Below are 27,794 nucleotides of genomic sequence, written 5' to 3'. Positions count from 1 at the left end.
ACTTTCATATTGCGGAGACATTCGCTTGCATTGTATTGGCATCATCGTTTCTTGAAACGCAGGATTGACACCTTAGTAGCTGTCACGGGTTTTGCTGTCATCGATACTAAATTTACACATAAATGTGAAGCGTAATTGTTCAATTTAGATTCACTACGGTACACAGCTAACTGCATAGTTCGGCTAAGGACGTCATGTGTTTTGGTCCTGGGGCAAATCAAATAAACTCAATTCCTGCTCCAAGTAGTTCCTCGGAAGGGGCAAACAATCGATAAGAAATGAAACCGTTTTTCATTCATGTGTACATTTATTAAAAACAGGTGCTGAGATCAGACGTTCACCTCACCTTTGTCTTTACCCAAAAATTACGATTTGAAGTAATTTTCTTAAATGTTCATGTGGATACTCCTCATGCGTCATTTGGACGTTAAATGATGCATCATTTGTTATTGTTCGTCACTTTGTTATTCATGCATATACGTGTAAACAACTGGTCGTAATGAATTAGCGTCGACAAGTACTTAACAGCTACTGAACTGTATCCTCATTTTACACTAGAATCCTGTCCTTTTAGACGGATCACCTCTCAACGACCCAGATCCTTTTAGGGTAACATTGGCTTAGTAGCTGGACACCTAAAAGCTCGTTTTCTTGATTTCCAATCAATTTTTACTGTGCACCGTTATTGGGGTCTTACAGGGCTGGAATGGGAATATAGATGCTCATGTGTGTGACTTGGATTTGTCCAAGTTCCATGCACTGGAGACTCCTGTGACAGTATGTAGGATAAACTATTAATATCAGCTGCTTTGCACCGTCCTATAGTAATTTTCCAATGTTATCGTAACTTAAACCCCATTTGGGTGCCGCCCTTCTCTCTATGGTTCGAAAATACTCCCAGGAAGAAACAACATACCGTTGTCGAAGACCGTTACTCCAGCTTATCAGAAGATTCACTGGTTTCGTTCATGTTACTCAACTCTTCAGCTGTTTATGGATATTCGTAATCAAGTTTGGATTAGGATAAACGGCAGAAAGGACAGAAGTTTCATCTCAGTTGATGAAATCATATCCTGGATAGGCTTGGCCTTAAGCATAAAAGCATTATTTTCCTGCGGGTCTTATCAAGACCACACAAACTTGGTCAGGTTCGTTTGCCACTCTGTGCACTAAGATGAACACATGAACCAGGCCAGTCTTCCAGAGCCAAAAAGTGGCAGAACAACAGCAGCCCAATACTTTTTTCTGGAACTAACACATACAAACCAAACACTCTGATGACACTGCAGCTCTAGGATTTTTATTTGACATGAGCTTGGCTCGTTTTCAACAGTCCAGCGGCTTGTTTGAATACTCTTTCGTTATCGTGTAGTAGTCTTGACTTTCACTTTGTGTAAACGGCTGATAAGTATGGCAAACAATCGAAAATCTTCATATGGTGATTCAGCTTGCTCTCACGAGATTAAAAAGCGAAATAGATATATCAAGACAACGCTTATGCTGAACTCTTGTGAAGAGGCAAATATTTAGATGTACGCGTTCACAAGCAATTCGCAAGTAATTCTACTAAGGAGCTGTGAGGCACTGAATTGACACAACCACTCTAATTGTCTTGTATTAGACTATTTTTCTTGGTTTGATAGACGACCACCGCCCTCTATGTTTTTTCTTCTGGAATCTCCGTCCCATGGAAGAGATTCACCTGGTAGCTAGAAAAATGAAGATGGCAAAGTATTCTACGATAATAACTTTTCATTTGTGCAGACATTTCAAATGTGCTAAGGGTGCAGACGAAGGGCAGTGGAACAGTAACTATAGTGGTCAACTGTAGCAAACGCTGGAGGATATTCGGTGGGCACCCAATTTAAAAGCACGTACGGTCTGACGTGACGCAGTCAGAGGAGGCGCTGAACGAGGTCGTCGAGAAAGACGAACATGCATTTCCAAATATATTGTTTCATATGTTGTTTACTGACACCATGCGTATTCACTCGTGAAACTTCCTGTTTTCCTATCACATCCGTTAATTCGTTTATTCAAGGTGAGAATATTTCTTTGAGTTCACACTATATTGGTCATCCATTTCGTTCTTTACTTTCCTTAGTGATTTAAGAAAACTGTCATGAATTCAAGATTCTGCATCTAAATGGTGAAAACGTGTAAAACCTGTCTTCACTTTAAAGCTGACAGGGGAAGTATTGCATGTAACTGATCTTACACGGCTTTCAAATCTGCGCAGTTTTCGCGAATCTTTGGTTCTCGCCGGTCTAATGCGAGATGATGGGCATCGTAGTTCTCATTTTGAGATCGAGCTAGTTTGGTGATTAAGGTGTGAACGTACTGACTGGAAGATCCATGGTTTGACCCCAACCTCATCATATTGACTGCTCCTGTCTGGGCTCATGGTTCAGGTTCGGTTTTCCTGTTTACTCACTGTGGAATAACAGCTGAGCACCAAGACGTTGTTGGGGCTGAACGAGAAAACTGACGAAATGATTCTAACTTGCCCGTTGCTTGGCGAAGAAATCATAAGTTTAGTCCCCCCACAGTGAAATGATTTTTCATGGGCAGCATAGTTCATTATGCTTTACTCTGTCATTCAGAAATTTAATAGTTAAATCAGTGATACACAAGATACAGCAAGAAAGCCCTAGTTAGCGCCTACTTGGGCCTTTCAGCGTCCATAGAGTTTATAAGAAAAGCCCTTTGCTAGACTTTTAGAGAACTCCAGCTTTCTGCTTCACTGTCTGCAATATATTCAAAAAATACTCACAAGGTTACTTGTATGCATGTGTTGAATAACAAACATTCACTATGATGAATCACACTCAATACACTACACGTAATAATCTAAGCACATTCACCTATGCACTCGACTGGCTGTCCGTTGCAATGGGTAGCTCACACGTCCAAAGTCAACATGTAAACAGTCTGTTACGTAAACAAAGAGTCAGAATGTCACAAGAAATTTCCCTCTAGATACATTTATTTGATGAGATCTGATAGACTGATGGCAGTACATTGGAACAGCCTAATTTTTCCAGTAAAGTTCTAGTTGTCCCTTTACTCAAAGTTCCTAAATTCATCTAGGTTTGCCTGACCGTGTATAGGTGGTCGCTTGCACAACACCAGTCAGGCCAGAAGAATTACCTTCCAAAATGGTCAGATGTTCATTTTTGATAAGTAAGCACGTAGATCGCTAGCCCATAAGAAAAAGAAATAAAACTAACCAATTTTGAAGTACACTGTATTGAGGAATTCAATTTTTACGCTTTCACACCTGAAACTGATGCGAACTTCAGGAACTATTGGTTCACATACGATAAATGTGGAATGATCTGTTTTGATCAGTCCTGTGAGTAACTCGCATTTGTACTGCTGATCAACTGCCCGTGGTCGAGCGGCCACTAGCGGGGAGGTCGTGGGTTGGAAACCTGATCAACCGCCCGTGGTCGAGCGGCCAAGTATTCAAACCACTAGCGGGGAGGTCGTGGGTTGGAAACTTTTTTCAGTCTCATGAGATTCACACTGCTGCTGATCTTTGATAGGGATGAAACAGCTGCTAAGCGCTCCTCAGTTGTTTTAGCTTATGTTGGCTTCATCTACAGGAGGAATTCCCTCTCTCACACTGCCATCCAAATGGATAAATATTTGATTGTTCTGTTCAGTGAACTAGGAGGAGAGAATAGATGAAGATGAAAAGCATTATTTAAAACTATGCGCAAGGCTTTGTCTGGCTTTGGTAGTAGGGGGAAAAATCTCCCCAATAAAAACTGAAAAACACTTGTAACCAAATTGGTTTTGCTACGATTGAACTGGCTGCCGAATAAGATCGAATAAGAGCAAAATATGTCAGAGTTTCATCCACACCTGACAGTGGAGAAGCGTAGAATTTTATTTTGACGCACGCAAGCCTACTGAGTAAAACAAACTCCAAGCTGGTGACAAATGAATCTACGTCGCATGTCACACAGTATTGTTGAAACATATGCAAAAAACAACTCTGATTGTCATAAACGAAATGAGGCGAAATTTTGATTTTCTACCACATCAGATATCAAGTTGTTCTACTGATATAGAACCGAACTGAAGTAAGCGTTAAGCTATCGTTAGTTTTCGCTAGCGCCTTAGCATTTAAAGTCTGAGAGTTTCGACCTCATTTACACTTTCCTTTCGGAAATTGAAAAAGCGTTTCAAGGTCAATGATTATTTTACGACTAAAATATACTTTACAACATCAACCAATGAAGTAATTTTCCTTGAAGAGCTAAAAACTAAGTTATATTACCACTTAATTGAATGATGTTGAAACTGTGACTCCTAAGGCATCCAGATTTCACAAAAATAAACGTAATTATCCGGAAACCAATAGCAAAGAAATTGAAAACAGCAAAAGGTCAGTTGGTAATATCATTCACAACTCTGCCTCAAAATGTGTTATTTTGAAACTGAAAAGAACTGTTGAAGGGTGGTTTTCATATTCGTGTTGGTTGGATAACTGTATATTTGGTGGAAAAACCTGAGAAATAACACGATTTGCCTAGTAGAATGATGTTGGGTTAATTTTGTCATTCTGTCGGTCCAGAAGTGCCTGTAATTCAGATTGCATATATTCATGCGGTTATATGACAGGTACGTCTTAAAGAGTGATTTAAATGAATGAATTCGGTAATCCAGATGGTCTCTCAGACCGCCTTCTTCGACTAAATGATATGTTTATTAATCCCCTGTAAGAACACAGGAATAAATTAACACGTTTCGATCCTGCCTATTTGCCAGTCTCGCGTGTGCAAGCTCCAGAGGTCCTTCCACATGTTCATTTCTAGTAGGATCACTCCCTCCTCCCAGATGCTCTGGGTTTTTAAACATACAGCTATTTTATGACACAAAAAAGGTAGACAGAAAGACTTGGTTTACAGTATTACAATAAATATACGTGTCCTAATCCTTGTGAAATCCCGTTGGGTGTTCCAACATGGTAAAATGCTTAGTCACACTATCCTGCTTTGAATTTCCTTGAGTTTAGAGCACTGTATACTCGCTTACCGTGTTTTCTCAAAAAATATGAACCTCATTCGATCGATCTTGTTTACGTAGTTGTCTTCTGCATGTAATGTGATATTTTTGCTCTGTCCTTGTTCACTATACACTCTGTGGATTTAGACTACGGATTTAAATGGTTGTTGGTCAGTTCGCCAAGCTCGAGAGTTCGGTTGCAAACGTTTCATGCCCAGTCTGCTGAGTGCAATATAATGCCACCATTCTGCGTATCCAAACTGCCTCCACCAATATACCATTGTAACGGTGATACTACTGACGGGGAGGTACGCGAGTAGTATGTGTTGTCTGTGGAATTTCGCTTTGAGTCTTTTGAAAAAGGGAGATCTGTTGCGGAATTTGTGGAGTCGCTTTGTAAAATTTGCTTGGATTTAAGCGAGGAATGATTGGAGTCAATGAATCTCCAGGAAAGTTCAAGCAGACGCGTTCAGGAGAATATGGATGTCCGGTTTTTGTAAATAAGATGCAAATTAGAGTTTTGCCTCCGTGTCCAGTGGTCTGTAACCAGTCAGTTGGCATTTCCTAATAAGTAACTCCGTAGCGAATGTCTCCTTCCTTTTGCCATGACTCACTAATCTCGTTATCCTGGTGTCATGTGGTGAGTGTATCATTCTCAGTGGGCGCTAGCTCATTTCTCCTTTGTTTGTGCCGGTCGTTCACGCGTATGATATCTTGATGGACGTATAATTATTTTTGATCCCTCAACTATCGTCACCGATGATTAACGCAGATTCGCCAGATAAGTAACATTAACTCCATTCTTTTGAAAAGTATTTGGGACGATGATCACATAACCGTAAGCAAATGAGCTCTAGGTTATGATATTTGGTATAGTGTGCATCTTCACTAACGCTCTTTGGGATGATTCATACGAGAATTGTACACAGCCTGGCCTGGGTCCATCATTCCGCAGCAAGAGGACCTAGTAGCTATTACCAATAGGGTTCCAAAGATTGAAGCAAAAAAAATTTGAACACTGGCTGCCAAGCTATTGGAAGTCTACAGCTATTGCGAATGATCGTAGTTTGAAAGAGAAATAATACGCTTATATTTAAATGGCCAAGGTATAAACTTGTTTGATGAGCGAACAGAGCTTATAACTGGACGGACCAGTGCTCTAATCAAAATGGGTACAGAACCTCACGGCATTTACGGCTTTCGCTACGCCGTATTTGGCTTTGGTAGCAACCTATTTGATGTGATTATACGGAGACTGAACAACCTAATGTGCGATCGCTTTTCAGGGACTTTTGGACCAAGATGATGAACGAATGAAACCACAAGGTTACACGTAACAATACAGACAAGTGGTAGATGAATGCATAGGTAGATAGATAGGTGGATAGTTAGACAGATAAATAGATAGATAGATAGATAGATAGATAGATAGATAGATAGATAGATAGATAGATAGATAGATAGATAGATAGATAGATAGATAGATAGATAGATAGATAGATAGATAGATAGATAGATAGATAGATAGATAGATAGATAGATAGATAGATAGATAGATAGATAGATAGATAGATAGATAGATAGATAGATAGATAGATAGATAGATAGATAGATAGATAGATAGATAGATAGATAGATAGATAGATAGATAGATAGATAGATAGATAGATAGATAGATAGATAGATAGATAGATAGATAGATAGATAGATAGATAGATAGATAGATAGATAGATAGATAGATAGATAGATAGATAGATAGATAGATAGATAGATAGATAGATAGATAGATAGATAGATAGATAGATAGATAGATAGATAGATAGATAGATAGATAGATAGATAGATAGATAGATAGATAGATAGATAGATAGATAGATAGATAGATAGATAGATAGATAGATAGATAGATAGATAGATAGATAGATAGATAGATAGATAGATAGATAGATAGATAGATAGATAGATAGATAGACTTCGGCCTCCGTCTCTTTGCGTGCAATTTCATGAGAGTCATCTACTCTGCTAAACGAATCGTTGTGATGTGCGTATCGGTTTGTAGGTGTTGAATTATTATATATGACGTATCATTTAGTAAGTAGCGGGATTTCGAGTGGCTTTTGTTTCACTGTACACATTTGCCGTTCACTTTTCTCAATCACATTTTTCGCCGCATCAGTGCAAAACGACTTTGATTTTATATCGCCGAATCGTTTTTAGTCTAGACGAGTAATCCCGCATTGAGCTCGGAAAAAGATCATATAAATTAGCCAGACTACAGCCAGTTTACCTAACAGTCTGATGACCGCGATCTGGACATCAGTTTGTCACAAAGCCTTAGTTTGCGAGCTTCACCACTTCGCCCACTGTGTCAGTGGTTGCAGTGTTGAATCCAAAGGCATTTGCCTTCTGCCAAACGAAATATATTATGTTTAGGGCTTGTGAGAGTGCATGTGGTGCGCAGGGAACTCCGTGGACACTTTCCAGTGAAGTACTGCGTTGGTGACGAACCGCGCTAGAACCATACAAATCGAAAATGAGGCAGAGCTGCTACATTATCCCTCACTTCTCAGTGAGCGGAATGTAGGCGATGCTTTTGTATGACGGGACAAATTTGAATGATAAATGAAAAGGATCCATGCGTCGGAAGTCAGGCTACTTAGCTAGCCACTCTCCTCATTGTGAATACCATATGAACAGACCCGGGTTCCGTGAACCGTAATTTAGTTATTCCCCTTCCAGAAGTGTCCGCTAAATGACGTGGATGCAAACTAGTGGGTCGGCTGCATCTAACTGGCATTGTAGCACACTTTTCGGCATTTTGTCTCTCATTGAAAATAAACTTCGCAAACGAGGTGGGTATCACGGTACACCCTGGTAGCCCTTTGCTCACACTTGGCTGACTTCCTAGAACAGTAGTGTTTTGAGAATGAGAAACCGGTCTTAAATGTAATCAAGAGACCATGCAACTGTTTGGATGGATAACATCGACTGCACTTCTTTTGCTCCGGATAACGGATCGGTTTGTTAACCGGTTATAAGGGGCTCCCATCATGGTGATAAGTCGAGGGAAGAAGTCGCACATCCTTTGCACGTTGTTGCTCGACGACGTTGTAGGACGGCCTCCCAAATGAGAGTCATTTACTAGCAGAGGCTGTGACTACTAGTTGCGGTGACCTCTCATTCAGTGGAGTTCATAAAACTTTGACAGATCGTTCGTTGTTTAGGGCAAGCTCCGCACTGTTGCGGGAGAAAGGTTTTCGGTCTGCGTCAGTGATGCATCTAGTTACTCCCTTCTGGAAGGTGACCCAATCGGAAGTAAGGGTACATGTGCATTTAAGGACCTTCATCTGCATGTTGACTGTATACGCTTAAAGCAAATACAACTCACAGTAAACACCGTTGCAGCGAGATCTCCAGTGGTGATTAAACGGGACGGCTAAGAAGCAAAGAGTGACAACCGTCAACCTTGGATCAAGTGGCAAATGTTTCGATGGGTCATGTTACTGCCGAATAATAAGACTGGAAATATGTCTTATATGTGCATGAATTTCTTGGAATGTGGGAATAATTTTTCGGGTAAAGGGGAACTCAAAGGGAAAGGCGCAACTTCTATGAGAACAAAATGGGCTATCTAATCGGACACCAGTATGGATCACTTGGTGCCGCCTGATAATTCTAACTCAGCTTTTTTCAGAAGCAAATAAGAATACAGGTTGTAAAATGTATGCCGATTCTGAAGAATATTTCACCAGACCACACTGACTTATATGGAGTAAACACATTAGCAGGAGATACAGATTCCCAGAAAACCCGTTTTAACCTGGAGTAACTTATTCAAAAGATATCGCAGAATGCCTTGAGAACAAGTTACCTTGGGTACAAAATTGCCTTTTTTGACCACCTACCTTTAGTGTCGTCAGACGGATCTTATTCCAAAAAATGTCTCGGTTTTACTTTTTGTTCCTTGTCAGATAAGTGTTGTAACTTGTTGCCCAAATTTTCACTTGTTTTGATGAAATACGCTCAAAAGTGGTGACATTTTTTCTCGGTTGATGGTGACTAGAAGATTGTAGTGCCGGATGTTGACGGACCGGGATAAATCTACTTGCAATAACCGTCGGTTTGTTAGCCGGTTCTCGGTTGTTGGCAAGATTAAAAAGTTTGCCGAGGCCTAAAGAGTACGACACAAAATATATTGGTACTTTGGCAGGCAAGCGGCGTAAAAATCAGTCCAACAAGAGCCCCTCTACGGGAAGGAAATCTTGAGGGCTACTCTGGGCACCATAAGTCAATTGGATACCATCACACAGATCTCAGCAAGATCTTCGACGAAGTAGCTCACGAAGATCCGTTGGTCAAACTCAGGGTGTGTGAACCTAAAAGTAGCAACTTATGCTGGATTTGCGGCTTCCTAATTAGTACCAATGGCAGGGGTAACTTATCCCCGCTGACTATACTTACGACTGATATGTCTCAAGGGTTGGTGCTTGACTTCAGACTAATGAAGATTTCTTCGAGGGCTTCCGAAACGTCGTGAAACTTGACTGTCTACACTAAAGACGATCTGAAGTTATGGACGGCAGCAATTCTTGACGACGTGTCAGGAAAGCTCCAAATAGCTGCGAGCTGATTGCTATTTAGGTGTTCTCGAGAGCACCTGCGAATCAATCACATCTGCCTGTTTCACACGGAGAACGGACAACCTTGCGCAATGTACCACATTGGGAGACAAACGCTTCATGAGGCCTCCTGTAGCAAGCAAGCGGGTGTTTTAATATTTTCATACATAAAAACAAAGTCAACAGTTAAAAAACTATGGGCGCTCAACATCTCTGCTGCCTCTGTGTCTCCAGGAGATTTTGACTGCTGATATAACATCATATTCTACAGTACAACATATCTGTTTATTGTACGAGAGAGTCAATGATCCAGCATAAAACAACCAGAGATAGATGCGAAAAGATCAGTGAGCTGCGCCGGCTTTCATTGGAACATCAGTTGTGGCACCTAAATATCATTAGGCTGAAATGAAAGAGCTCGTGTTAGAAAAAAACGTGTATATGCCAGATTTTAAAAAAATAGACTTGAGTGAAGAGTTGAAAAATTCTTACTAGAAGGAAGAACGAAGACACAGGTCAGTGGCAGGAGTAAGCTAGCTGGAGAAGGATTGACTCTACCTTGTAAATCACGGCATTCACCCAAATAAATACACTTTTAAATACTGTTTTGCGTGATCATTAGGAAAAGAACAACAAAAAGCGCATGAACGTGCTTCTTTCTCAGGGAAGATCTATGCACAATACTCTCGCTTCTACTCTCACAACAGATGTTGTCGCCTGTGGAGAGGCTATCCGATTTCGAATCCTTCTCCTTGACTCCTAGCAACTTTGGCACAATGTGTTTATAGGTTGGTAAATGGCTCGTTTACACCATTACTTCGGTCAGTTAATTTGTTGGCCTCCACTCTATACACTGACTAATGACTGAAGCTACCGTGAATGGAGTAAATAATCAGACACAACAAGGCTGAACGAGACGACTCCCCTCATCTACCAGGCAAGCTTGTTCCGTCCCACGGGACAAACATCCAAGTTCCGTCCATTATGGAGGAAAAGACGAGGAATCGACTCTACTTATCTTTTTATCCGTGTGCATTCGTCCGTTGCATGTTCTACCCCCATGGTCCACCAATCCAGCCATTCACCAGAAAATTCACGTCCAGCTGCATCTTGTAACTTTTACAGAATACCTATCCATCCAAACCTCATAATGCATACCTCCTTTAGGCTTTACCCTTTAGCAAAAAGTAAGTACCTGGGGTTTCATGACCTCACTGGCTACACACTGGAGCCCTGTGACCTGCAGTCAGAAAAGTGTTAGATCAATCAAAAGAAATATGACAGGATCGTATTTTTCGGTTCACCAGAGCTAGTCTGATAGAATTTCCGTAATCTTTCTGTGAAGAGGTACAAATTATTCATTCGAGGTTCTTCACTGGGTGAACATGCTGAACGCTGTGGGGAACTTCTGAATGGAATTTTAATTGCCAGGCATCCAAAATTATGGAAGGACGGCATAAAATTATACTTGTGACCACCTACACATTATTATATTTTAGAATGGATGGGAAATCCGAAAAAATCGGCGTGGTGAGATCATCTGGCAGCAATTAGATAAGATGGATCATTTTCCACACCTCCACTAATGAACCTGTAAAAATTGGTTTCCGAAGAGCTTCATAAACAATCGGTAATTTTTATTTGGACAGCGTTTCGCTCTTGACACAAAAGCTTCATCAGGCCAAGTGAGCAGGTTACCAAATTGGCCAGGTTATAAAGCAGATGGGGAACCAACCAGTAACTCAGTCCTCTTCAGGTTATCACACTAGATCAGTGTTGCGTGTCAATTAACGGCTCTTGTCGGAACGATTAGGTTCTCCATGGCATTTTGATCTCTGTACGCATTCGTCTAGGAATCTTCACACCAAACGTGCACCAGACTACTTTGTGCTTGAATTTTATTTAGGTTAGTGGAATGTTGTTCTGAGCAGTTTCTATCAGCATCATTCAGACCAAATAATCTACACAAAGTAAAAATGGATGGGTGGGAGGAAAATACGAACATGTTAATTTTGAAACAATTTGCTTTTGGACCTACCGTCAGTGACAGACACGCTATCATCATCATAATCCACATGTGCAATGACAGCAAAACCAGATGAGAACACCGGCGCCTCACTTCTGTGCAGTCACGTCAAATTATATGAAAAAACCCTCATAATAAAAAAGTAATAAAACAGAGTAGGCGTAACCTTCAACAAACATCCGGAGTGCCCACAACCCCGGCACTCAATCAGACAAACTCGATAGTAACTGACAGCATGAACGATATACGGCTAGCCGATGCCAGTGGCGTTCATGTCATACTCTCTCCCCCTCTACATTTCCACCACTCTGAACTAGGCATGAAAAAGTGCAGTCTTCTCGTCATGCGAAAATAGGCTCGTAACACATAGCTTAGCCAAATTAACTTGGATGCGTTTGTTTAGTGAATTACCATTTGCATCTCCAAATCCCGCCTCCTGACCACTCTATTGCGAATTCTGTGGCTCCAGCCGACTCCAGCTACAGTTCTGAAGCATCGGTGATCAAAGACCTTAGGATGTTTCAGATCCCCCATTCGAAATGGCCAACACTGCAAGCCATAGAATATTACAGATAGCGCCGTAGTCTGACGTACGAGTCCTTTGAGACAAAGTGATATGCTTTTTAGCACCATAATTGACCGGAATGATAGAGGCATTTGTGCCCCTGAAGTTTGGACGCTCCGTCACACTACCGTTAGAGCTGCAACTTTCAGGATGCGCCTAGTGCTCCACAACTCCTAATACCACTTCTCGAATTCTTAGCAGGTTGTGCTGCAGGAATATGCGTCCTTCATCAGGACTTAGAACTCTTTTATAGTGAATTACATGCCGAAGAACTGGATGACCCTGGCTGAGCATTCTAGTAATGCTCGATGGCATCTTCAAAAACAAGGAAACCATCGTCTCATATTCCAGGTCGACAAGGATCTCGGTAGGGGCAGATGCCAACGTCGGGGTTTGGAAGATCACCCAAAGTTCCCCCGCCTAATTCATCAACGATGAAGTTAAAGGAAAATAAAGAGAGCGAATATCCTTGTCATCCAACCCTGAGAGTCAAGGAACACCTATATTGTGGGGCACCCATAGGCCTCCCGTTTCTCAAAAACTTGACGAAGTTTGAAGATGACTACACAGCCCCATCCTCGCCGGAATTCTGCTTCCTTTTCTCGGGTTCCGTCTTCACGTAGCTTTTTAAGTCGAAGTGAAATAAACGACGCAATGAATTTACATTAAACGGGGGTCAAGCTGCTTTCTCTTTACTTGCCAAATTCACTTCGAACGCTTTTTCAAAATAAGTACACCGTCAACTTATCTCGGTCGTTCTGGATGACCCATTTTCCCAAAAGGAAGTCAATCACACGAAAATCAACTTCGAGTTTCAGTGATATCTTTAATCAGAGTTGGTCGTTTGAACTATTGGTGGAAGTGTTTGCCTTAACAACCAAGGGGTTCAGTTTTTCAGAGATGAACAGTTCGACTTTATCAGTGATTGTATCCTTCACCAGTGATCTCTTTTGGCCTGTTGCATATACCAGCGGGAATAGTTTCTAGTTTTCTGCAACTCTCTGGCTTTCTGGACTCCCTCTACTCAGTCCACACAAATGCACTTTTTCACCTGAGTTCTGGGAGTTCGTCAAGTAGTGTTTCACTCTCAAATGAGCTCCAAACGATTCTGGAGTTTTACTCGTGACCCAGCGCCTATGTGGCTTTCGTTGACCTGGTTCAAACAAATGTCCGAGAGATTCTGTCGGGCCTGGAGAGAGGTTCGCGTATTACGTCTTCCTGAAAAGCGGGGAAACAACAACGAGCAACAGCGCTAGCCGAATCCAGATAGCTGTTCAAGAATACACTTCAGTCAGTAGTTGGCCTCCGCCACGTATGCATGATAGCGATGTTGGAATGGTGTTGGACGTTGGCTGGCGTGCGGAAAGCACCGTTTTAACAAGCCGGTTCGATTGCTTATTTGGCTAGTCGACCACAGAAAGAGCCTGTTGTCATTACATGATTGCAACAGGCGTTTGTCATTGTCCACGCCTTGCTCCCACTTCTAGACGACCACCCAAATGGGCTTCAACAGCACTTGATTACTCATATCTCCGGCGAACACAACAATATCGGAGCGCCCAAACGATCACGAAAACATTTTTGATACACCATAAAACATCTTTTTTGACAGAGCCATGGTCCTGTGAAAGTTGCGCAAGTACGACGGACATACTTTGATTGTCGGTGTGTTTATGGGATAATTCCACAGAGATAGAAGGGAGTCTTCGGTTTCGCTGAATTCGCTTACCCACCCTACTGTGTCAGACAAATAAGGTGACGTAGCATGAGATTATTCATAAGTATGCACCTCATAGTTTTTCATGGGCTGGGATATCACTAGGTTACACAGACCCAAACAGAAAGACTAAATATTTTGGCTGAAAACTCTAAGTGCAAAGCTGCGGTTGCTGACGTAAGACGTCCGAGCTGCCTACACCTTTTGAGAGCAAATCGCCATAAATGTCCACACTGCAACCTGTAGAACAAATGGCTGTTATGCAGGTTTTGTGATTGTCGAACGCCGTACACTCCCCATTATAGCTCAGCGGGTTATGTAGACGTACAAACCGCAACAAGCAAGAAGGCCAGTCTATTAGCGAAAGAGTCTTTTCATGACAGACACCTACTGGAAACCAACAGATGTCACTTTACAAATCGCACTCTTGCAATAATCCCACTTTTTATTACTTCGGCCCATGGTACCATCAAGTTCCGCCAGTTAATCTGTCCTTCGTGGGGACTGTGTGTGAGAAAGAGCGAGTAACATAGATCTCTCGATATTGCTCGGTATTCTAGTCGAAAGAACAATCTGGATCATTGCTCAAGTTTTTCGTTTGCTTGAGCATTCATCTGGCATATCAATCTAGCTGTTCGGTCTGTAGAAATCTACAAACCTTTTGGCCATTAGTTTGAACTTACATACTTTAATGGGTGAATGATAATGATCCGCAATAGCATTCACACATCAGTATACCCGCAGGTGAAACTCATTTGCACGTATTCACCCGCAACTCATGCAGTGGTAAAAAATTGCCTTAAGGAAGAAGGAGTAGCTTAACAACCATAGACTATTCAGCATCCACTCACCTACTGTTACAGAATAAATTTCTGAGGTATAATTGTGAAATTGTGCACAAAAATAATGGAAATTGAACTGTAACTTATGATCGATTGGGCTTTTCAAAGACTTTGGTGCTAGGTAACGTTATTCGGATTGAACTGCTTTGATCTACCTGAAGTTCGGTGTTCTGTGAAGTATGAACCACTTGGAATTCCATAAAGTATAGGAATGTGCATGCTTTGAAAGCATGCAAAATCACTCGATAGACTCAAAATTCATCTCACACCTAATCGTTTCCCTGTTCTTCGTCAATTTTTTGCCTAGGCTTTGTCACAGGATAAAAACAAATTTGTGACTGGTACGTTTGGTTTCATCCGTGGAATATTCTTTTCCGCTGCTATCCATTTTTCATGCTTCATATTTCGCAGGAAACAGAGGTCTTAACCAGTTGTACATCTGTGTAGAACAGCGACAAGCAGTAGTCAAATGTGAGCCAAAACCTCAGCAAGAGTGGACAAATCAGAATAACCTTTTATTCAACATATTCTACTCCTGCACAAAAAACGAATGGAGACCGGCAAGTTAGATGTATCTCTTAGTGAAAAAAATATTGAATTATTTTACGAAAATGGAAGCCTTTCATCTTTCCTCAGGTCACATTCGCATATTTGCATGATTGCGCGTAAAGACTAGAGCACAATTCAGACAAGCCCAATATTAAAAGCAAACTTTATACGTTGATAATGTTATTCTGCCGCTCGATTTTTGGTTCGTATACTGTTCAAATCGGGTCCGAAGAAATGTTCATCAATAGGTAGATATAGGTTTAAACTTCTAAATCAACATTATCACCGTTTTGAATTTTACGGTAGACGGTTTCTTGGACTCATTAAGATTGAGCGTATCAAACTGTGGATCTAAAAGTAGAACAGCGTGTAACCGGACCCTTACCAAGGGCCAGAGGTTTTGCACTTAAGTCAAGAGTAATTTAGGGAACTTCGCATGTGAGTATTAAATATACAGCATGCATGCGGTACAAGAACTCATCGGGAGCTACCTGGATTGAGATTCTAGTATACAGTGTCCTCTAGCCAATTAGAAGTGGTTAAACGAATGTGGTAAGGTTGACCTCAGACACCTTGATCGGAAACCCAACCTGAAGTTCACACATTCATACGGAACAGCTGACTTTAATTTGTGTTATTTTTCGCAATCCAATGCTGTTTAAAAACCCTGAAGGACCGGTGATCCGCTTTCGATGCAACTTATGAAAGGAACTACACATGACCACAATTGGCTAGGAACCTCCATAAGTGATTTAAATTCCGAAGAAACTGAAGCTACATAATCAGTTCCTTGCAGGGATGAATAGCATTTTCAAAAACCAACACTGCCGTATGGCTATGGGAAAACCAGTGTGAATGAAACATGAATCACTCTTGCGAATATGTGGTCAGACTTGTGCCTTCTGATAAGGAGCTTGAAGTCAGAACTTCGCGTACTTCAATAAATAAATGGCAAATCGAACGTGGAAATGCATAAGAAACACAGTGCCTCTTGGTCCGAATACTACTTTGCTTACATTACAGTATCCTTTGATCACCAATTGAGCCTTCAGAGGATCCCAGGTTGGCCTATACTAAAGCACGCTTTCCAAACCCACTGGTTGTGGAAATCTCGTCCACAAACAGAACCGCCGTAAAGTTGGAGAAAATGGAGCGTCTGTGTTGTGGAGATGAACTTAATGTATTTAGGCGGTCGTTTAGTCGGCGGTGAGTCCCGCAAAGCTCGTTAGGACAGCAAGGAAAACGAATGACATTAAGGTCCCAAGATTCGTTGTTTTCACCAAAATGAACATAGAGAAGTAAGAAGGACGGGAACTACATTACCAACACTGCGGAAAGTAGACAAGAACATAAAAACCAGAAATCACTTCAGGCGTTGCAGCAATAATACTTTCGGGCTTTAAATGCTGCTGTGTGCAGGCGACATACATTTGGTGTGGGTAGTCAGCACTTAATATAGTCCTGATTTTACAGTGTTATTGACAATCTAGGAGATTCACAAGGATGAACATCGGAGGGACGCGGCTTCTATTCCTAAGTCAGGTGAGTTGTCAATTTTGGTCGATGAAATAACACTCAAAAGATCCTCAGTGGGTTGAAACATAGTTTAGCTGGCTGGCAAAACTCAGTCGTCACTTGCGAGATCCCCTGAACAAGCGGGAATTACAGTGAAGCTAAACTGGGTATAAAATATATATCAATCAAATTCTGACGGTCAGGCGTTATACTCGTAGAATGCTTGAACCGCAGCTATTGCGGTGCTCAAAAGGCAACGTGATGTACAAGGATTGACTTAAGTAGTCAACCTCATCAACATCATTCTACATTTCACTCTAGAAGAGGACGGTACCCAGGCTTAACACTGGAATTGACATGCAACATACAATGTGTCCACGGCATGGCTACTTACTAGTTTGCGCGTGAACTTCTCTCAAAATATAAATGAGTCACGATGGTTTACAATATGACCCTTCCTTCCAAATATGGGTAGGCAATTGTTTCAATCTCTCAGCGATCGATGAAGGAAGATCATACAAGCCACTGGGTAAACACGGTGTTAAAACCTGTGTTCAAAGAGTGGAAAGAATCAACTTATTTGGCTGCCGCGCCGTTAGTCAGACCTCGGTCTTGTCAAAGGATTTCCAAAGACTTTATGGTATCACCCGTGTGTGAACGCCTAAACACTATGATTCCATCCGCAGGCTCCCAGCACGCTCCTTATGAAGTAATGCTGGAATGCAGTTTTGTTTAGACGGAGTCATCTGTTTCCAGAGTGTGCTGATTTCGGTAGAGCCGTCGATATCCTCACTTATGAGCGTCTCTTTGTTCAGGCTATGGGACAGATGGGTAACAGCAGCAATACATGACATTGGATTTGCCATTCTGAGTGCTATCACTTTTCCAGTGCCAACCATTATTTCATACTATTTTCCAAAATCACAAAGGGTACATCTGAGTGATTGGTATTTGACCAAAGAACTCGAATGTCCTGAATGATGAATCATTTAAATCTTCGGAGGCCCACCGTGTGTGAAAATCTCGGTAGCTGATGGGCAACACCCGATAAATGGTACCGCCATTTCAAACGGGTGGGAGTAACAGTGAATGATGTCTCTCGCAATGGGGCTTTTCAAAAGTACTGCGTCTGTATATAGGCACCTAGATGGACATAAATCCTCTAGATTTCCGCAACGAAGGCAACCACTGACCAGCCTCGCCCGACCTCCGGCCAAAATCATGGCGCTTATTCCGATGGACTGAATCAGCATCTTACAGACATAACGCCATATGTAAAATAAAATAGAAAGTGACACATACGTTTCTGTTAGCTCGCATTGGTTGCGGCATCATAAAGCACGTTTTGAAAAGAAGGGACGTCCTTAATGAAAAAAGGACAAGCTTCCTTAGCATTGCAAGAACTCCTATTTTTGGTCACCATAATTCAGCAAGTCGGAAAAACAATTCAGTGCTGTGTGCAAAATAATGAAAAATGATATCCCAGTTGAGATAGAACGATTAGTTTTGCGGACCAAAATTAGTATCTCGGATTGTAAATTGTTCTTTTCCAATTATTCAAAAGTCAACAACATTTTAAAGAAAGATTGCATTTTACACTAAAAACTGCGTCACCTTTACTCGTAAATCGCGAGGGAAGTTCTAGAGGATATTACTGAACAATCATAAGCTCAGCACACGAGCATTTTGTCCAAGATGATCCAGTTGCAGTCCAAATAATTGTGAATAAAAATGGTTTATTTAAGGTTATTTTTTCCGTTTTATTGGACACCTTTCGGGGATCGTTTACTTATGAAATATAAATTTTCCTGTATGTACGTCGTCTGCAATCTACCACATACAAGGATAAGTCTGCTCAAGGCGACACCTTCGGCTACTCTGTGCCTGCAGGAAACACAACACCTACCCATTCAGGCACACACACATAAACAATTGATGCGCTTGTAAGAATCCACGAAAGTAGAAACAACTTATCTATATCCACAACTGTGGTGGGATTAACACCTGAACAGGGTAGGAAAAGCTAAGCGTCGCTGCGTTCGACAAATCCGTCACAGTGGACTAAAATAAACGGAAAGTCGTTGCAAGAAAAACTCTCATTTCCAGTCATGATACTTAGTGAATTACCATACACGAGAGCAACATAAGCTTTTCCCGTGTACTTTCCTCAATTTTAAAAATGCACCCTGAATAACATTGTTGGACGTTTGGGAAAATACGTACTGCGTGAAAATAACGATTTCTATGCGGGTGTCGAAATTCAACTATGAATTATCCGAATGGTTACCAACATACATTTCTCAGCTTTCCAAAATCGATTGGCTCGAATTGGAGGGCAGAATTTCAACTGGATTTCTCTTTTGTTGAAAGGTGAGCGAATTACCACATTCCGAAATCTAGGTTGCACTGATAAGCTTGCAACCTATTCTGCTTTAACGTTCGCGTGATTTAGTATTTTCTAAAACGTTAAGTTTTGAGCAGCTTAAAAAGAAAGCCGATCTGGTTGGTCATGATAAGCGAAGTCCAGATTCAAATAGCATAAACAAAAAGATACTGAGAAAAATGGAATATAACCAGCAGTCTCACGGATGTCATTGACGCACTGTAAAATGAACCACCTGAGAGTTTTGTTTACGTCATGCTTAAAAACACGATCTATGCATGTGGTTTGATGCATGCATGTGATCATTTCGCCCCCTCTGATGAACTTTCTCAAATTTTTATCATTATTGTATAGGTGGTAAAGCTAGTATAATCATGCCAACGGACGCCAACTATGTGTCCAAGTCACTGAGTGATGCCTCAGATAATAAACATGTCCTATCATAAATTTAGACATATTTGAATCCGGAAGTCTGGATGTTCCTGGGGAAAATTAAGAGCGAAAGTGCGATAAAGTTTTTCAGGTTGCTGAGTCACAACACCCGTGAATTTTCGCATTTAGGTTTTACGACTAGCGAATCCATCGGTTTTTGTTCAGGCAGCGTCTTGAATGATAGAGACATTAAGGATACTCGTCTTCCTGAGTAATCCCGAACGTCCTTATGAAAGACATTTTCGTTATTTGAAAAGTATTCGTTTAGTGATCCTGAATTACATATTGACAGCCAGTTGAACAAGTCTATTTTAAAATTGACAACTTATTGGAAATCGTTATTTTTACGCCAAAAACCTTTTCCCAAAATTCCAAACAAACGCTGTTTTTGATGCATTCTTACGACTGGGAAAAATCAGAAATAAAAATAAGCTTTGTTACGTCCGTTCAAACCAATTAAACGCGGTATAATGAATGCGGGCTTATGATTGACCTTGTACAATACAGCGCCAATTTGCTATGGGGCGGTATTTGGGGAACACTTTCAAGGAGAATAAATTTCCTAGTGTAATCATGACATAGTCTTTGTTATTTGCAGCGGTTTGCCAGGACCCATTTTCGGCGTATCATTGTTCACTTCAGTCGTAAATGAAGGTATCGGATAATTCAGGAGTGATTAGTCAATGTAAACTCGCCAATAATAAAAACAATAATTTTAATGCCACGGTTCTATTGCCCCAGTTTTGACTGGTTTCAGTCTCGTATGATAAATGGTATTCTAACTGTCCGTTGAATGGTTGACTTCCAGTGTATGTGTATGGGTTGTTCGGCTAATTAAAAAGGCCTCCCCGCGAACGAATTAGTTCCAATGGATATTTTAGCAAATTTCACCTTTCCGTTATATTCGTATACCCATCTGGATTAGTTAACTACGACGGACACGGAAAACAACGTGCTGGCTCAGGGCAACAGCCCACTTCTTGACTGACTCATCAGGAAATGTCTAACAGTAGCAGCCGAAGACTAGGGAGCCCCGCTATGTTGTCCTTTTTCTCAGCCACTTCATTACATTCTGCTTGGGCTTGCCATTTAATGTTCACACGCTTAAACAAAAGCACAAGAAAAACCTGGTGAGAATCTTTGGGCCATATGAATTGCGCTTAGGCATTCTAAATGCAACCCCCAACATTCCAAATGGTGGAATGTTTATAAGCCGTTAAGAGGACCAAATGTGAAAGTATTTTGTTAATCGCTTGATAAAGGCTAAACTCCTCCGTCCCATGATCACTATATCGTCCGTAAACCTACTAAACCGGTTACTGTTTTCTGATCGGTAACTGCATTTCTAGTAGCCTAATTGGAATGTCTCACAAGATAATGGAGCGCCTTGTGGAACGATCGATAATGTGTAGCTAGTGATATGTGCTAGCAGTGTCATGCACTTTTGGTCACGACGTAGCAAGTTCTTCCCGGTGTATATCAATCCAACTGGTGCATAAACAACCCCTCGCACATCTAAGAAAGCTTGTCTTCAACAGAAAACATTGTTTAATTATTTTACTGCAGAAGAAACGCACCCGCCACCCAGACCAACAAGAAACGCAGTCTTTTTGGGAAAGAATCACTGAACGAATTCACTAAGGGAATTCACCCCGAAATTCGGTTGCGGCTGTCACACAAGAATATCGGCGTATCGAGTGAGTTCCCGATGCCCCTGAAATGCTGTCACACATGACAATAGTCACATTGCACCCAGTCTACTGTCCTCCCACTGCAGCTGCCTTTGGGTAAACTGCAGACTTTGCAGACATCAGCGTCAACGTATGGCACCAAATGTTGCATTGCCACTACACTTCGCAAGAGTTCGCACCTTACGAAGACGCAAATTACTGCACTTCAGATAATAGTTGTCTTCCTGCAAATTAAGCGTCTCCTCTAGCCTCTACATCTCGTCCTCGTTTGTACGAAAAAAACTCTGTCGGGTGCGTCTGCTTGTAGTCGTGATGGAGGTACCGTCTTGGTTGTTGCACCTCACAGATACTCACCCAGATACTCAGGTCAGACATCCAATGCTTGCGGAGGTATGATCAGTAGTCCTTGTTCCAGCTCCTGACCCCAAAGTCAGTCACTTCCTGGAATGCATTACTCGTTCAGACCAGACGAACAAAACTTCTTTATCCTATTGAGTCAACTCCTGAGGCCCGTTAGTCCTCGTCTTGAAACATGAAAAGAGCAAAAATGACAGCGACACTAAACACCGCTGCCTCGAGGCTGGTCATTTGTTACTTATTCTTGTCTATCACAAGCGTTCGATCGATACCCATCGTTGACATAATTTGCACAAAATATTCCACCGCAATGTCATAACACTCATGTGCTTCACGCTGCGACTAACGTCATTGTGATCCGTGACTACCACATGCCGCAGGTGGTAACTACCACTGTTGCATTGATGCGGACATCTGCTTGTACAGTGCCACCGTACCATACAAACAAAATAGGCAGCAGCACAGACGTAAAAAACAGAACATCTAAACAGTTTTGATGATAAACAGATACAGCCATGAATCCAAATTTGCGCAATGTCTCTCGGATAACTTACAGATCACAAACAAGATTGTCCAAGCGACGCAGCTTATTGTGCTGTATATGAAGAAATTCACATGTCTGAGTCTACTCTACTGTTTTCCCCTTTGGTGTAGACCACCAAAATAATTGTGCCAAGGCAGGAGAAGAGTCACTCAAACGAAAATGGCTTGAACAGAGGTCTCACAATTTGCCCAACCACCTACGTCTTACTACAATGTACATTGGTGCGAAAACTAGTGGAAAAACAGCTTCACCAAAGAGCTCAAGTACGTCTTGGGTGCGATTTTCCGAGTTGTAGAGTTTTGTGATTCCCAAAACTTGGTACATTCGAGCTCAAGTACGTGTGTCTTCCTTGGGTGCGATTTTCCGCGTTGTAAAGTTTTGTGATTCCCAAAACTTGGTACATTAACAGAGACTTTCAAAAATTCAGTCATTCATCAACCTCCAAGGTATTTTTTGTTGAGTGCCCCCAAAAGCAACTGATTTCGGTGCGGTTGAATTTGTTTGACCACCTAGTCGGTTCGTGATGGTAGGCTTTCTTCGGCAGCTTTTCTTTAGAAATTAGACAATCCACACCCTACAAAAGCTTGAATTTATGGTGGCCATTTTTGTTTTTCAAACCGACAGGCGGAAGGGGTGAACATATAGCGAAACAAAATCTTCGGTCTTTTAATCAACACACTTCTTCGCTTATTGATTGGAAGAAACACAAAGACGGTGGATCTGGACAGGTAGAACGAGACCGGAATTTATGTTCTGGGAATTCACTTTTTGACAGTGGAAAAATTTTTTCTCCTAGCGAAAAAGAAACATTTTTCAAGCTGTCCCCCAGCTATGCGCTGTTGGAACAGTGACAGAAGCCTCTAGAAATCCTCCGTTTTCATTTCCATGACTTGGCAAACCGGTAAGATATGCAGCTGCATCCTCATTCATAGGAATTTACCATTGAAATGACAACACACGGCCATTCATTACTTTTAGTTTATTGTATTACAAGTGGGAATTTTATATTGTTTGAAATGAGGCGGAATCACACGACAAACTTTCCCAGACGTCATTCAGTATAATACAAACCGCACTATTGCGTTTCCCATTGACATCCGCCAACTGGAGTATGTTGGCGCTCTACAGATGACGTATCTGGATGACGCATAGAATCTTGTAGCCGATATATGATTTTGGTTTATTTTTATATTCTGATTCCTTATGACAACGATGTCAGGTTCTTTTTCGCATGTCCGCCTAGCATTAATCCTTTGTTATTCACGCACGTATGTTATTCTGCTCACCTGCAAAGAGTTATAGCTGTGACAGTTGCACTGAAAATAACAAACGCCCATACAGTTTGTACAGCTAACAGCATAAGGTATTGACAAGTGTGAGTTTGTAAAAGTCTAGGAGCTGTTTTTCAAGGCCGAATATTAATTTAAAAAGGAAGATCGAAAACATTTTTGGCTGACATATAAGGGACATTTAGCATCTATCTCCCGAGAGATTACCGTATATCTGATAAACCAAAACAAGCCAAGTCCTCTGTAGTAATGGCGCATTCTGCAGGCTTAGATAAGAATTGTGGAGGGAACAGCCGCTGCTACGCGAATATCTCTTACGCCCGCATATAAAAAAGGCAGTATTTGTTTAAGCGGGTTCTAAATGGCTCAGGGCTGAGATAATGGTACAAAACTCAGGAATTAACCTGCATCATGGTAGTTCCCAGTAGATACATTGATGAAGTTTTATCTGGCCCGTAGTTTGAATGCTCAGGACTCCAAGTAAATTGGAGAATAAAAAATGAGGCTTGAAAGAAAGTATCGCAATGACTACCAATTTAGGGCTTCCTAAAGGTGCAGCTGATATCAAACTTACAATCAAACGGACGTCATTGCGGGAATTCCTTTAGCTCTGTCTTTTGACCCTCAATTCAGATTCCGAAGAAGGTAATACCCGATTAAATACAACCAGAAGGAACAGATTTCACTGGTAACAATGGTATAACAAAGTGGTGTAAATTCTTTGCAGATTTTTCCCAACTACAGTGTTGCTTTTTGTTTATAGCTCCTTTTATAGCCCGCATTTTTATCTGCTCAGTTGATATTACGTCTCAGAGTTACTCGGATTGCAGATATGTCTAGTGTTTAACCGCGCTCCTTCTTTATTCCGTAATGCTAATGGCTACTTCCCGTGAGCTACCCCACCAATTCTACAATGCCGGGTCTAATGCGATGAACCTTTAATTTCTCCGGCGGTCAGAAATCGTGCTTTCCAGCATTGTAACAAAACGCTGAACTCGATGTTCGTTTGTAAGAGCATTTTCCAGAGTATTTAGCGTTCGCAGTGGTGCGAGATTACGTCACACAAATATTGTGGTAAGTGCGTTGTTGCTGCTTGATCCGAATGTCTTCCAAATACCTCTTCCTCTCCCGAAATGCATTCCGAGAAGTTGTTTGTCGGAAACTGAAAACATTACTGAGCACGACGTAATTTCAAAATGTCTGCTGAATCAATGTGTGCACCAATCCTCTCATCGTTGAAACTCCACAACTGTGGAACAGAACTGAATACAATCAGTGAATCAAATTCAACCTAACAGGGCTGGACTGACCATACTACGTTGTCCCTTAATTTAAACTTGCTTATGGCAGCTCAGCTTTTAAGACGACACTTGGAAACATCAAATGAACTGTTCAAAACGAATTAAGACCGCAAATACGATATCATAAAAAGCATATGTAACCAAAAGCGTGCTTGTTGACAGAGGGGGTTGTCGGCAGTGTATCGGAAGATTTGTAGCTCAACCGGAAGCTGACAGTTGATGTGTTTGCTGAGCTTCTCAAACAGCTGACAACACTCGAGGAGACGTCATCAGTGCGTACTTGAGTGTGCCAATAGGAGAGCTGTTGTCGCTGTATCGGTTCTAGTTAAACCATCTAAATCTCAGCGTAAGGAAGCGTAATTCACAACAATTTCCACTTGGGCAAACGACGACTGGTTTGATTAGAAAATGGATAACAAAAGTATGCTACTGATGCGGGCTTCTGGTAGAAATGGTAAGGATAATCGAGTTCAGTTGTGGAAAACTCCATATAGAGCCTTCTGTCTAAAAGCCACACGTATAAACGGTGGGTCTGAATTCTGAAAGTCGGCAGCCTATTCGTCACATATTCACACCGAAGATCCCTCCAACTCTAACCGTATTTAGGTGCTTGGTACATTGCTTTGGATGAATTGAATCGGATTTGTGGAACATCAGTCCTCTACGATATATCATTCGTAAGTCATCGACCGATCAGTCAAGATAATTTCCATCCGATTGTCTTACTGAAACGTAGAGGAACTGATCAATTCCGGACATCACTCTGTTGTGGTGAGTCGTGCTGAGTGCAATACCATCCACTCAAAGACCGATGGACGGTTCTCAACAGATCTGTGTTTGACCCACAATCCTCTCTCTATGGGCTTGAAGGGCTTGTGGTGATCACTTCCTTGATCCTTCAACAAACTTTGCCTAGTTTGTTTGGGGCGTCCGCGTCACAAACACAAATCACGTGACAAAATTCTGTCCCACTTACTATCTTACCCAAAAACATGTGCACTAAAATTTCCTATCCAAATGAAACACGAGGCGGCCTGGTGCAACACATTCAATCGTTTAGAGACAAAATAAACGATAGGTACGTTTCGGTTCCAGGTGAGCCTCCCTAAAAACCCGACTGCTTTGCAAATGGGTGAATTTCGCTAATTTCGTGCAAGTTTGGTTCCAGTAGAAGATGAACTTGACGCAAACTCGGAGACTGCGCTTACCTGATGAGCTTCTAGAAGGGCGAAACCGGTCATGGGCTTTCAAAGGATTTTCAGCAACCTTCTGAGTAGTGTATTACACCCTATCCATTTTGTTTAGGTCTGCGTCACGCGTTAGGCTCATGACCTTTAACCACACCAGGTCAAGCTGTGCAACTATCGAAGATGGATGGACACCCTACTTTACATTGCACACAATAAATAGGCATGCAAGCTGGCCCAAAACCCACACACGCGCGCACAATCGTTTAAAGACAAAATAAACGATAGGTACGTTTCGGTTCCAGGTGAGCCTCCCTAAAAACCCGACTGCTTTGCAAATGGGTGAATTTCGCTAATTTCGTGCAAGTTTGGTTCCAGTAGAAGATGAACTTGACGCAAACTCGGAGACTGCGCTTACCTGATGAGCTTCTAGAAGGGCGAAACCGGTCATGGGCTTTCAAAGGATTTTCAGCAACCTTCTGAGTAGTGTATTACACCCTATCCATTTTGTTTAGGTCTGCGTCACGCGTTAGGCTCATGACCTTTAACCACACCAGGTCAAGCTGTGCAACTATCGAAGATGGATGGACACCCTACTTTACATTGCACACAATAAATAGGCATGCAAGCTGGCCCAAAACCCACACACGCGCGCACAGGACAGAAGGTTAACCAAACTCTACGAGTTCACGGTCAATTGCGGAACACATGTAGTAGCTATGGTACGGAGGAAACACGTCCCACGTCCGAACCCCACCCAAGAACTGTCACCAGTTTTCCTCAAACCATAAGTCGAAGTTTGACTTATTCCACTTGTATTATATTTGCTTTTAACAAGATGCACCTAAATATTGTAATGATCAGCATTCTTATGAAACAGATATTGATTAGTGCTTTGCACCTGATTATTAATTTAATTACGTTATAACCACAGCACAAACAGGTTTATGCCTGCCTGCAGATCCGCCTCAACACTGACCACTTGGTTACCATTAGTTACTGGCATCCTGGTATCATACCAGTTTCAAAAGGCAAACCCATAGTGCGTATCAGCCGTCTAGTGTTCCAGCCAACTACTCTAGACCTAATCTTTCTGCATCAAACTTCGAAATGAATGCTAAAAAAAGTTCAGTGGTTGGCGAACACAGCTAAAAGTTGTTTGTTTGTGTTCCTTCCACACTTTTCGAGACAATCCATACGCTGGTTCTTGTACTTGGCAACAGTAATTCACTGAAGAATATTAGTGAAGAAATGAATCGGCACAGAAAACGTCCCTTTCCAGTCGGACTTATTCTATTGGTCAGAGCACAATATCACACTGCTGTCCCGTATTCAGTCGGCTAGGATATTATCAGTAAATAGCTCAGGGTTGTGAAACACAGACAAGGATTGTAACCGAGGAATTACATGTATTCATCCTTCTGAGGATAAACGGAATTCTTGAGTGGTCATCAAAATATCATACTGGCAGTTTCTTGACAAACAAAAGGAGCCCAACAGAAAGTCGTCAAATGTCAAAGCAATGGCGGTGCATTATACATTGTTCCGCAGGCATGTTCCGTATCGAACTAATCCAAGTGACGGGAATCGAAGTCATGCTGTTAACAGTTATGGTTAATGCATTTAGCTGGTGCTCAACCAAGCAGTAGTGACCAACAATCATATTGGTTTGTTTCAAGGAAGAATATTACCAGCTGAATAGCCAGCAGAATGATTCACTCGTACATCTATGAACTGTTTCCTATTTGTAACATTTTTCT

The 27,794-nt window shown here is 41.6% G+C and overlaps 1 protein-coding gene across 1 annotated transcript in view; it reads left to right on the top strand.

Annotated features, from left to right (window-relative positions):
- Positions 1-27,794, top strand: part of T265_00832 (hypothetical protein) — a gene marked incomplete at both ends in the record, with an annotated part of 138,616 nt that overhangs the window by 9,932 nt on the left and 100,890 nt on the right. The window contains one exon of the mRNA XM_009164704.1: positions 21,232-21,362. Within this exon, the coding sequence (XP_009162968.1) occupies positions 21,232-21,362 (131 nt within the window). The remainder of the gene's footprint in view (positions 1-21,231; positions 21,363-27,794) is intronic.

The sequence above is a fragment of the Opisthorchis viverrini genome (genome assembly GCF_000715545.1).
Source record: "Opisthorchis viverrini unplaced genomic scaffold opera_v5_8, whole genome shotgun sequence".
NCBI classification, from domain to species: Eukaryota; Metazoa; Platyhelminthes; class Trematoda; order Opisthorchiida; family Opisthorchiidae; genus Opisthorchis; species Opisthorchis viverrini.
This window is presented reverse-complemented; position numbering and strand designations above follow the sequence as displayed.